We start from the raw sequence: 11,989 nt of genomic DNA on the forward strand, positions 1-11,989 counted from the left end.
CCAAAGTGTGATGGTGTAGATATAAAAGGCGATGATGTGGCCTACTTAGACCTACAGATTCATCTGGAGAGTAGAGCAGCCCTCGGGGATGAAATAACGGGGAGCAGCCATTTCGCTGCAATTGAGGTTTTGACATTTTATGAGACATTTTATTAAGTCTTTGCCAGTATATCCGACACTCCCGTATGTGACGTTAGGATGCGCTAAGTGCGATGATGTGGATTCTCTTTGCTAGTGGGTTGACCAGCTTTTTACACGTTCCTGTTTTCTTGCAAAGTGGCACCTGCAAGTGCAGTATTCTAGCTATCACATCTGCTATTTCTTTCAGCTTCTTCGATATGTTCTGCTCTTATTAAAAGCACTGATTTCCACACCCGTTTCTCACAAGCTCTCTATCTCTGTATCGTTTCGCTGCCCATTTCTGGTCATAGATGAAGAGCTGCAGCGGTGAAGTCCTAACTCTGGTCTCCTTCTTCTTGCAGTCTAAAAGATGGATAAGAGCGACCTGGTGCAGAAAGCCAAGCTGGCAGAGCAGGCCGAGCGCTATGACGACATGGCGGCTGCCATGAAGGCTGTGACGGAGCAGGGCGCAGAGCTCAGCAACGAGGAGCGCAACCTGCTCTCTGTCGCCTACAAGAACGTGGTATGCTATCAGTCTTATCATTTGTGCGTGGGTCGTTTTGATATTCTTCTTCTCCCCGCAAACCTGTAGATCCGTGACTCCCAAAGTGTCGGCCACGGCCCCCTGGTGAGCTGTGAAAGTATTACGGGTGGGCCGTGAGAGGTCATTTACAATGAGTATACTATTATAAATTCAGCTAACTGAAAGGTTGATACGATTTTGCTCTTAGTATTGATAGGAAATTGTCACTTTAAAAATAGCTTTATTTTTTTGGATCCCCCTTATTATTACAGAGGTTGCAAACCTGCCACTGCCCATCATCAGTGGTGACCTGTGACTTCAGCTAGATGACTATAGGAATGATTAATGGTTTTCCTTTTTATCCTTATCACTTATCTCTGCTGGATAAGCATAGGAAATTGAGAATTTAACAGTGTATATGCTGAGATTTGTTTTCACTGGCAACACTGTTGGATTACAAGTATATTTGATCTGCTCCTGCTCTGCAGTGAAAATGAAAATTAATATTTTGTCAAAATTCTTCAAAATTTGCTCTTTTGATAGTAAAGGTTTGTAGCTAAAAGCCCAGATGTACTCCTGACCATGAGACTTGTTCACTTCAAATTTCAATTTTTATTTATTTTTTTGTTATTTATTCTTCTACGACTCACAGTTCAAATAATAGCCTTGGTCTTTCCAAGTTATATGATATATGGTGTTGAGTAATCACCAAAATACTGTACTGACCAAATTAATTGTGATTGTAACTGCCATATTCGAAACTAAAATGCCGATAATAATGGATTAATTTGACAGATTGTATCATTTTCTGGAGACATTACACTCATAGTGTTAATGAATTCTTTTGAAGTAAAAATCTGTCATCTTTTGCAAAAGGAACCATAAAATTCTGTGTTATGACTTTATAGAGGAGTCTCTTTGTTCTCATGTTTAGTTTGTCACCACAGCACATTATACAAGGAAAGTGTTCTTTGACCCCGTATGATCTTAAAAGCAGAAAGAGCGCTTTCACAGCTCAGTGATAACAATACATTTATAGCACCTATGTCAGCTATAAACGAGTCCCTCCCTTCAGTCCTCTGTTTTTAAATCATTCTCAGAGATTTCTTTGGAAACCTTTACTGTAAAAGTTTTGGGTGGCCGAATATTTTTGAAGTTCAGCATAGTGTAGTCCATCTTGGCACGAATCAGTAACTAAAATGCCAACTCGTTCATCTCTAAGACCGTTCTTAGCTGTGCATTTTACATTTGTGGGGTTTTTTTTTTTTCTGTAAAGATTTTGAAGTTTGAAGCACAAATTATGTAAGAACAGCCCGAGGCTTTCCTGCACTGCCGCTCTGTTTATCATTGGGGTTTTTCTTAAAGCTTGCCTGCACCAAGTAGTACACAGTTCAGTTGATTTTGCCTGCTTCAACAGCAACTGCAGCAAAGTGGATAGTATATATGTGTTTAGTTCGGACGTAGGAAATAAAACACTGCAGTTCAGACGGGTTTCGTCTGGTTTTGCAGTTAATTTTGTGAACTGTTATTCAGTGACAGACTTGGAAAAAAGATATTAATTAATAAAACGATACAAGACAATGAAGGTGGGATAAATGGAAATGAAAAGCAAAAAAGAAAAAGCAGTATTATTAGCATTATTCATCTAATTTATTTTCAGTAATCTCATTTCAGCTCATCAGTCTTGATGCTGTGATTAAAAAGACTTGTGATTTCTAACATTTTAGAATGACATTAATGACTTTGTGCCCTGATGATTTGTTGCAGCTGTTGATGTCCAACTATGTACCAAAACTATCCAAAATCAACCCTGAATATTTGCATTTTTAATCATGGTTACTCAGATGCCCGCATCAGTTGATGGGCAATCAGCATCTGCTTCAGATTCAGCATACTCTGTGCAGATATCAGCCTGTGCTGCAGCCTGATAGTCACTTCTTCAGAAGAGCAAATACACGCCACAAAGTGTAGATTGAAACCCAACACATCAAGAAAATGCACAGGCGTCTGTTATGTACGGTAATGCTTTAATCAAAGGTGCATTGTGGCCCCGAATAAACCTTAGATATACTTAAATTCATTCTCATTTAGTTGTAGATCAGATGCAGTAAGATGCTGTTTTTTAATGTGACTCCTTCTGGTTTGCATTGTCTTTGCTAATAGGTGGGGGCACGCCGTTCATCCTGGCGCGTCATCTCCAGCATCGAGCAGAAGACGGAGGGGAACGAGAAGAAACAGCAGATGGCCCGTGATTACCGCGTGAAGATCGAGGGTGAACTTCAAGAAATCTGCAATGACGTGCTGGTATGAACAAGAGTGGGGCAGAGAGGAGGAGGGGGGGGGACGAGGAGTTGTGAAGGAACAGTGAAAGAAAGGAGAAAATGGATGGTTGTGATGATAGAAGGAACGGCAATACTTAAGAGAAGGCAGAAGATGGTGAAGGAAGGCACACTGTAGTTGATCCCTTCTGGCTGTCACATGGTGCTACTTGTGGAGATGGTAATAACGTAGCTGGCAGCTGATGAGAGAGCTGCCAAACAAAGCTTTAATTTTCTTCTTGGTTTTTTGCTTTGCTGCCCCACTTGGCACGTTTGATTAATTTTATTTGTGTTCACTTTTCTATAGAAGAAGCTGTGCACGCGCACGTGTGCTCCAAAGGGGGGATGGTGTGGGCAGATTAAGCTGTGTATTACCCCCCCATTGTTCTTAAGATGACACAGCTTGCCCATTTAGCAGTGCTGTTAATACTGCAGTGCCAAGTGACAGTAACCGTGCGTACTCCCAGCAAATTAATATTGAGCGGTAACCCCATTGACTAGACACCCTTCTTGAATCTCACATGGACTTTGTTCTTGCACAAGATTATTTTTATGATCTTGTGTGAAAAAGTTATGCATAAATGCTTAGCCAGGCAGCTTCATATCAGTTACTGCGTGTTTCTTTCTTCTGAAACTCTTGACCACTGCGCAAAGACATCATGGTCCTGCACAATCCCAGGGAGCTATGCAAAGTGTTTCTCAGATAAAGTACTTGCAAGTAATCGTGGTAAAATGCCTTACGAACGTTCACGACAAGAATGAAGGTCATTAGTGTGCTAATTTAATGCTGTAGGGTTGTGCCACATCATATCGTACATGATAATACCGGTACAAATTTTTACGTGACATAAAAAGGCTATATAGCACTATCATTGCTATAACAATGCCTTGAGTTTACAGTCCCTCGAGTTCAATGACGAGACAAGCCCAAGCATGTCTAAAAGCAAGAGTTGTGTATCAGTTTCTGATGATGCTTTTTTAAGGTACTACATGTACTTTTTACCACTTCCAGCAAACCACCACACTTTGCCAAGTATGGAGGAAATGTTTCGCCACTTGAGGCAAAATTCCGTCAAGCTAAATATTCAAGCAGTTATGTGACACTTCAAATTTCCAGGGAAAACACTAACTGCTTACTTTTGTGCTTACATTTGACTTATGCTGTATCATTGGATGTAATGCTGTGTCACTACTAGTGCACTTGAATACTGCCCGTTTCAGTAGAGTCACTCTTCCAATGAGCAAGTGTGCTTTTATACAGCAGTTACCTGTATATGTTAGGGGTGCAACGATACAGAAAATTCATGGTTCGGTTCGATACTTTGGTGTCACGGTTCGATATTTTTTTCGATACAAAAAATGTTCATGCCTTTTTAGTCATTTATTAAAATTATAAATATATATTTTAATTCAAAAGTACAGTTTTTAAATGTAATGTTGCTGAAACAAAAATAAATCTATCTGATTGAGAAATCACTCATCTTTGGAAAAGAGTTTATTACAGAGAAATGGCTCTTTCCAAAATAAAAACTATACTATACGCTTTTTCTGGGCTATATTCTCAGCAGCATATTAAACATATCAGGTCCCCATAAGGAGAATCATGTGCTAACGGCTGTCTAAATGACTCGTGTAAAGTTTGTAGCAGCGTGCTTGTTGTTTTTGTCTGCTTCCACTTGTCTTTGCACTAGGATGATGTCGGTGTAAATGTGCAGTCATATTCATTGTGTTCCCACTAGCGTTAATCTGAAATGACGTTAACGCCACAACACGGCAAATCTCCATTAACGAGCTACCGCGGATCGCCCCGTGCTTCAGCTGGACGGCGTCAACACCTTAAACAGCAAACTGCGCTAACGCAGTAGTTCCCACCAATGTAATTGAGCATTGCGTGGCACATCCGAAATACTGTTTTACTTTAGTCCATGAGCGCTTACCTTCAGGGTCATACTTCACATGAAGACCAAAATAGTTCCAAACGCCAGATCTGAATGAGGGTGGGGGAGGTTCAATTTGCCATGTTGCAACGAGCTTAACTTCTGTCTTGCTAGCTTGCGCTGCGCTCAGTGGATCTGCGCTCGACAGTGCAGCCTAGGCGGAGTAGTCGAACGCAGATCCACTGAGCGCTCAACACAGACAGCATCGTCAGAAGAAAAGTTGATAAAATAAATTTAATATTTAGTATTGTTCGATACATATGCGTACCGAACCAAAAGCACTGTATCGAACGGTTCAATATCGATACGAGTATCGTTGCACCCCTAGTATATATGCAGGAAATTTTCCTCATGATAATGTCAATGAATACAATTACCGAATTCTGGGTCATTTTGGTTCAAAACCATCAAGCTGAACGATGTGAATCAAGTTGAACGACAGTCCATATGGTGCCTGTAAAAGAGCAAACACAGAAGATACTTTTGGCTGCTCCCAGCAGGTAGCTCCACATGTTCGATTTGGCAGTTTTTACACTGGATGCCCTTCCTGCTGTAACACCAGAGGGATTTGTTTCCTCCCAGCATCTTTTACTTTTTAGGCAAACGAACTGGAATAACATTTATTAATTTATCTATTTTTTCAAATTACGGCTTGTCCCACTTCTTAAATATAATTTATAACAACCAAAGTGCATATAATAACAAAAGTGACCTGTGAAATTGTACCAAACAGAATCAACCCAATATACTGGGTATAAGCCAACTGCTGATGTTGTTTCAGCAGCCCAGAGTGAGTTGTTTCCATCACACTCCAACCTCATAATTTATTGTTAGTGCAGACTTCAGATAAAGGATGGCTGAAGGAAAATACAGTAATTGTGTCTGAACCTGAAGTGACCTCATAGGCTTCAAGTATCCTCATTTGTTTTCATTTTCAAACACTTGGAACGTTAATACTTTTGCCTCAACTGGAAAGTACTTTCGGTGAAGCTTCCTGTATAAATAAAGGCCTTACTCAGCTGTTCAAATGTCACTTTAAAGGAACTGTTAAAGTGTTGTGAGAAATTACAGTTGTTTTTTTGTTTTTAAACACTTGTAGCAATAAATATGACTTAGGCCTCACTGTCAGGTCCTGACAAGGCTAGAACATAAATTGCTCAAGGTCAAAGCAGCTCAAATTTTTTAGCGCATGAGCAGACTTCTAATAATATCTTCAAGGTCAAACCATCTTAAAGCCTCCGCAGTGATGTGGTGCTGTAGGAATGATGGGAGAAAAGGATGGGTAGAGACATGCTGTCCTTAAAGCAGCAGGAAGCTTGGAAGGGGAGAGCTTTGATGCATCCACGGGATGGAAAAATATGTCAGTAACCCTGACCTAGAACAGCGTACCAGTGGATCATCATATCGCATCATATTGGCTCTCCAAGAGTAGTGTTTTGTTGTAAGCTGAAATATGAATTCTGCATTTTAAAATTAGGTGTATTTGTTGCTAAAATAAAACATAGGTAACCTGATTTAGCAACTGCTGTGGGGAGTGGACGGGCGTGCTGCAAACTTGAAATGCGGAATAGACGGAGCACTCGCTAACCTTGTGCAAAGTCATCAATAGCCAAAGGCTTGCCAAAAATTACATGTTGTTCTTCATTTTGTTTTTGATGCTGAACTTATCCACAGTCACTGCTCAGTTTTAGTTGGAGCGCCAGAAGAAAAATACTTACTGGAAAATCAGCTTATTTATTTATTTATTTATTTATTTTTAAATTCAGTTTTTTAACTTTTTTTTTCCTTTTACAGGAACTGCTTAAAAGAGGCAAATCATTCTTTAGTTGCTCTGTCATCTCGAAGTTATCAGCTCAGGATCACATGTAGGCATTTCCTCGCTGTATTCGCTCAGAAGTCAAAGCGCCGAGTGCAAGTGACTAAAGTTAAAATGGCTACCGCCCCTATATCATGTCTACATGACATTCCCAGGACAGGTTACTGGAGTCAGCAGATTAAAACAGAATCAATGTAATCACTGAAACAAAGCTGACCTCAGTGAGGAAGAGGCTCTGGGGTAAAGTGAGAGCTGATCACATGGTCAGAGTAAAACCCTTCTTTAAACGATCAGATGAGGACAGCAACAGCGGTATGAACCGTGACACACATGCTTGAAGTTGGTGTCACCCCGGCAGCAAACCTGGCTTTCTCTTCTTTTCAGACAAAGAACACATTAATAAGCAGGTGGCCCAAGGCACTGGGACACGGCTTTATTTCTTTCGCACAGAGGAGTCTTATATATGTGATAATACAGAAAACACAATTAACTACACCCACCATGCCCATATCTAGCTCCACTTTTTTTTTTTTTCTCATGCTTTAGTGGAATGGCTTCGCAGGATTTCCAGCTCAAAATAATCCCCATCCGTGTTACCCTCATTTCATCCTCTTCTTTTTGACTCCAGCTGGTCTAGCTCTCCTCCTCCTGATTCTGATTCTGATTGGCTTCTCCTCATAAATCGAAGGTTTGAACATCAGGTGGGCGGGGCTGCTGTACTCACTACCAGAGTGGTGGCGATCGTATGAGGGTGGGAGATTGCCGCTTTTATTGAGATCACACAGAGGCGAGAGGAAAAAACCGAAGTGAAGTTGAGCATTTGGCTCACATGATTACTTGTCCAAACACTGACCTCATCATGGAAACTTTGAGCACTTTGAACATTCGCATTTGTAGCAGTACAGTATATGACAGCTAGTGGGGAAAAACATCATAGCTCAGTAATATACCATGCATATTAAGGAATAGCAGTGTTCTTAAAATAAATCTACTGGATAAAAATGAGCGAAAGTACGGGTGTTGAGAGAAGTAGACCTTTTGATGTATTCAGACAAGTCAGACTTTTTAAAGGCTTTACAGTTTTCAAACATTAGCAGTAATTTTTAACTAAAAAGAGAAGCTGTATTCAACAGAAAATCTATCTACACACACACACCTGGAATGGTGGGATCAGCAGAAGCACAGGTAGCCATCAGGAAATGGTCAGATACAGTTACCAGTAATCCCGCATTTGAAAGGTGTGGATGGGGGTAGTGAATTTCTAAAGCTATTCAGCTATTCGACAAGCACGTGTAAAGAAGCGTCTGGCAGCTTGATGCTGTTAGTGATTGCCAAAGGACTGCCTCCATCCATTATTTAAATGTGTAGGATGGGAGAGTCAATTAAATGAGCGTAATTGAGGTTCGGGTGTTTACTCTTTAGCTGTTGGTAATGGTGTTTGTATTCATCACATGTTTGGCTTTAGCAAAGGCCGTAATGCAAATAGACTGAGAAATATTAGCAAAACCCTCTGTGTTCAAGGTGTTTGTTTACTTTTCCACTCGTGTGTCTTTATGTAATACTCAACCTGTAATGTCTAAGTGCAAAATGGAAAAAAAACTTGTCATCTGTCTGTTTCAGAGCCTGCTCGACAAATTCCTCATTCCCAACGCATCTCAAGCGGAGAGCAAGGTGTTCTACCTCAAAATGAAAGGAGACTACTTTAGATACCTGTCAGAGGTGGCCTCTGGGGACTCAAAGAAGAGTAAGTAGTCTGAACGAACCTCTGATATATTTAAATGGGAAAGATTGTTTACCTTTTCACACAGCACGTGATAACTGGTCATTTGTGTTGTGAAGATACGGTGGAGAACTCTCAGATGGCCTACCAGGATGCCTTCGACATCAGCAAGAAGGAAATGCAGCCAACACACCCCATCCGGCTGGGCCTAGCCCTCAACTTCTCCGTCTTCTACTACGAAATCCTCAACTCGCCCGAGCAGGCCTGCTCTTTGGCTAAGCAGGTTGGTCTTTAACACTTTATTTACTCATGTACGATGGCTGAATTTGCATTTTTGCCGTTTTTATTGAAATGCAGATTAGACAGGTGGTCCTTCCTCCACTGAACAGTCTGTCATTTAACAGTCATAAGACACATGGAGTCTCACCAGCTCCTGAGCTCTTCCTCCCAGACAAATACAGCCATTTACTGCTAAAACCAAATTTGGCTCTATATACCACTGTTATTTTGAAAACTGCATAATCAACTGCATAATCAGGATGCAGTTGAAATGCAGATTATCAGCTGATTTAATTCACAGTTGAAGAATTGGGGGCTAAAATATGGAACCAATGACTCCATCAGCACTGGGTTTCCTCTTTTATGATCCTTTTCGGGCCTTTACTCTCAGTCAGCCATTTACACAGTATTCCCCTTCTTTCTCCTGAGTTGCTTTTGAAGTATGCTTTGGGTCATTGTCCACCCATTGTGTATTGCTAAGCACACAACAGTCAAAACTTTGCTGCATTGGGCTGAATCTGAGCAGAAGGTCTAGCGTCCAAGTGTGCGATCGTTCAGAATGTGGATTCTTCTCTTTCCGCCTGTGGTACAGGTTATCTCTGCTTCACTCGTCTGCACTCTTCCAGAACTTGCCTGGCTTTTTTAGGTTTGCTTGGGTCGGACTGACACAATTTAATCAAACGCTGAGCATGAGGCTCCATGCAGACGCCCACAGCAGACTTCAAGTGAACTTTAAATAACAAAAACAACCACTCGTCCACGATATCTGCGGCTGGGTGTGTGCTTCCTGTACTCTACAGGGCAATGGTCTACAAACCTCTGTATTTTCTCCTTTGTGGTCTTTTCCTTATTTTTTGACTGGGATAATGAAATGTCTACCTTCTGGAGAGTTTTCTATAGTTGGCTTTTTGGTATGAAAGGTGTTTTTTGCTATTGAAATGATTGAAACGATCCTGTGATCATCCACCATGGTTGTGATCAGCTTCTTTACATTTGTGTCCCAGCTATCTTTCAGTGGATTAGTTTATTTTGACAGCTGCTTTCAGCACGTTGTTGGTTCATAGCAACAGCTTCCAAATATCACGATTGGCAACTGCAGATGTTTTACTTGCTTAATGGATCAAAGAAGCATCAGAGAAATGGCTCACACCTGTCCATGAAACACCGTTGAGTACAGTTCAATTTGGTCCAGTGAGATTTATTGGAGCTAATATTAAAGAGCGGTCCTCAATTTGGATATGCTATATCTTTCATATAGCTGTAACACATACATGTTTTTTTGTTTTGTTTTTTAAGCTTGTCTCAGTGAAAACAAGTTTTCAGAAGGAAATTAACCAGTGAACTTCTCCCTGCAGGCTTTCGATGAGGCAATCGCCGAGCTCGACACCTTGAACGAGGACTCGTACAAAGACAGCACGCTGATCATGCAGCTACTAAGGGACAACCTCACTGTGAGTATACCTGTGAACAGGTGTCGTTACTGAAACTCGATGAGTTTCAGGATTAGAATTAGAAATAATTAAAGGTCTTTTAGAGGAGAGTGGCACAACTTGTAATTGTTGAGTGTAAAACATAAATGCGATGTGATTCACAGACACTGTTATATCGGGTTTCCTGTTGGGTATGGTTGGGACAAAACTCTGCTAAAGCTCAAGAATGCAAATCAGAGTTCACATCAGTGTTTCAACTCCAGCTGCCATTAAATCCTGTTTCACTTTTTTTTTTAATGTGTCGGCCAACAACCGAGCACACAGCACCGATATGCAGCTTGCAGCCACTTGCCAAGGTTTTGCTCTACTCTCTTTTCTTCTGCCAGGATCCAATGGCGAAGAACAACAGTGTCGATGACTGATTAATCATATTACCATGATCACAGACTCACAGGCTGCATTAATTTAATGCTACCTGCCAGCAGGATACTGATGATTAGAAGAATATGTTGAGTGGAATTGTTTTTCATTCATATGCAGCAACGTTTACACATTGCTGACTGTTGCACATCAGCCAGCAAATTTAAGTCTTTAAGCTTGGCCGTCTAGAATCCACAAATAAAAATGCTAAAGTATATTTGTGTGCACAATACACATACTACAGCATTGCTTGTTCTCTTTTAAACTTATAAGAGTCACGCTTACCAGGGATGCACCAATCAAGTGTTTGTAGTTCCGATCTGATACGCTGGCTGGATCGCCTGCTACAGCCTCTTCCTCACGGTTAGGAAAACGGATAATTAACACTGGTATTGATTGTACCTCTTCTTATTTTTAACACGGAACCAGGCTCCCTTGAACAAGTAAATTTACTAAGTTTTTGTTTTGTTTGTTCGGTCTTTTTTTTTTTTTTTTTTTTTTTTAATTGAGCAAATGAATAAATGAGACCAAGCCACAGGATAAATAGAGGAGCATAGAGCTGGTTGGATGGATTGGCTCTCTATCACAGATATCCGGTCCAGTTTTTGTGTTTGTATCTGATCAGTGCATCGCTAATCCGGCATTTCTGCCCACTCTGTGTTTTAAGTGATATACCAATCAGCCACAACATTAAAACTACCTGCTACCTATTGTTTAGGGCTGCTTCGTGCCACTAAAACAACTCTGAACCATTGGAACATGAACATGAGGTTGTCCTGCGGTATCTGAGAGGTTGGCAGCTTATCCTCTGGGTCCTGTGGGTCGGGCGGTGGGGTCTCCGTAGATCCGGGTTTGTTCTAGTTCATCCTGAAGATGCTTAGTGGAACTGGACTCTGTCTCTTTGTCGTGTTCCTCGGGCAGTTTTTGCTGCGTCTTCTCCTTCTCCTCCTCTTGTCAGAGTACCCTTTCCATGAGAGGTGTGCTTGGTCTGCAGTAATATTTAGGTGGGTAAGTGCCTATCAGCGTCATTCTGAGATGAATGCCAGGACCCAAGGTTTTCCCAGAACAAGGATTAGTGGGAAATGAGACTTTGTGGCTGGTTAGTGTACAACCAAATTTTTATTGCAAAGGATTATTTTTAGGATTCAATAGTTGCCGAAATATCCAAAAATAATTGTAAATCTGCAATTGAAGGAAATGGGTTAAAAATAAAAGAAATAAATGATAAGGATGAGATCAAAATATATATGAAAACAAAATCAAATGGTGTCATGTATGTTGATCTGAGCTGTTATTTATTTATTTTATTTTATTTTTTCTTAAATACTGGGCCTTGGTTCAGACCACAGCTGTCGAACTCCAGGCCTCGAGGGTTGGTGTCCTGCAGGTTTTAGATGTGTCCTTGATCCAACACAGCTGGTTCAAA

The 11,989-nt window shown here is 40.9% G+C and overlaps 1 protein-coding gene across 1 annotated transcript in view; it reads left to right on the forward strand.

Moving 5' to 3' along the window:
* Positions 1 to 459: 459 nt before the first annotated feature.
* The window catches only part of ywhaba (tyrosine 3-monooxygenase/tryptophan 5-monooxygenase activation protein, beta polypeptide a), a 16,435-nt gene continuing 4,905 nt past the window's right edge, over positions 460 to 11,989 (forward strand). The window contains exons 1-5 of the mRNA XM_005724377.2: positions 460 to 643; positions 2,807 to 2,947; positions 8,335 to 8,458; positions 8,554 to 8,717; positions 10,069 to 10,164. Coding sequence (XP_005724434.1) covers positions 491 to 643; positions 2,807 to 2,947; positions 8,335 to 8,458; positions 8,554 to 8,717; positions 10,069 to 10,164 — 678 coding nt within the window. The 5' untranslated portion in view covers positions 460 to 490. The remainder of the gene's footprint in view (positions 644 to 2,806; positions 2,948 to 8,334; positions 8,459 to 8,553; positions 8,718 to 10,068; positions 10,165 to 11,989) is intronic.

This window comes from Pundamilia nyererei, unplaced genomic scaffold (assembly GCF_000239375.1).
Source record: "Pundamilia nyererei isolate P.nyererei 1_Seehausen unplaced genomic scaffold, PunNye1.0 scaffold00012, whole genome shotgun sequence".
NCBI classification, from domain to species: domain Eukaryota; kingdom Metazoa; phylum Chordata; class Actinopteri; order Cichliformes; family Cichlidae; genus Pundamilia; species Pundamilia nyererei.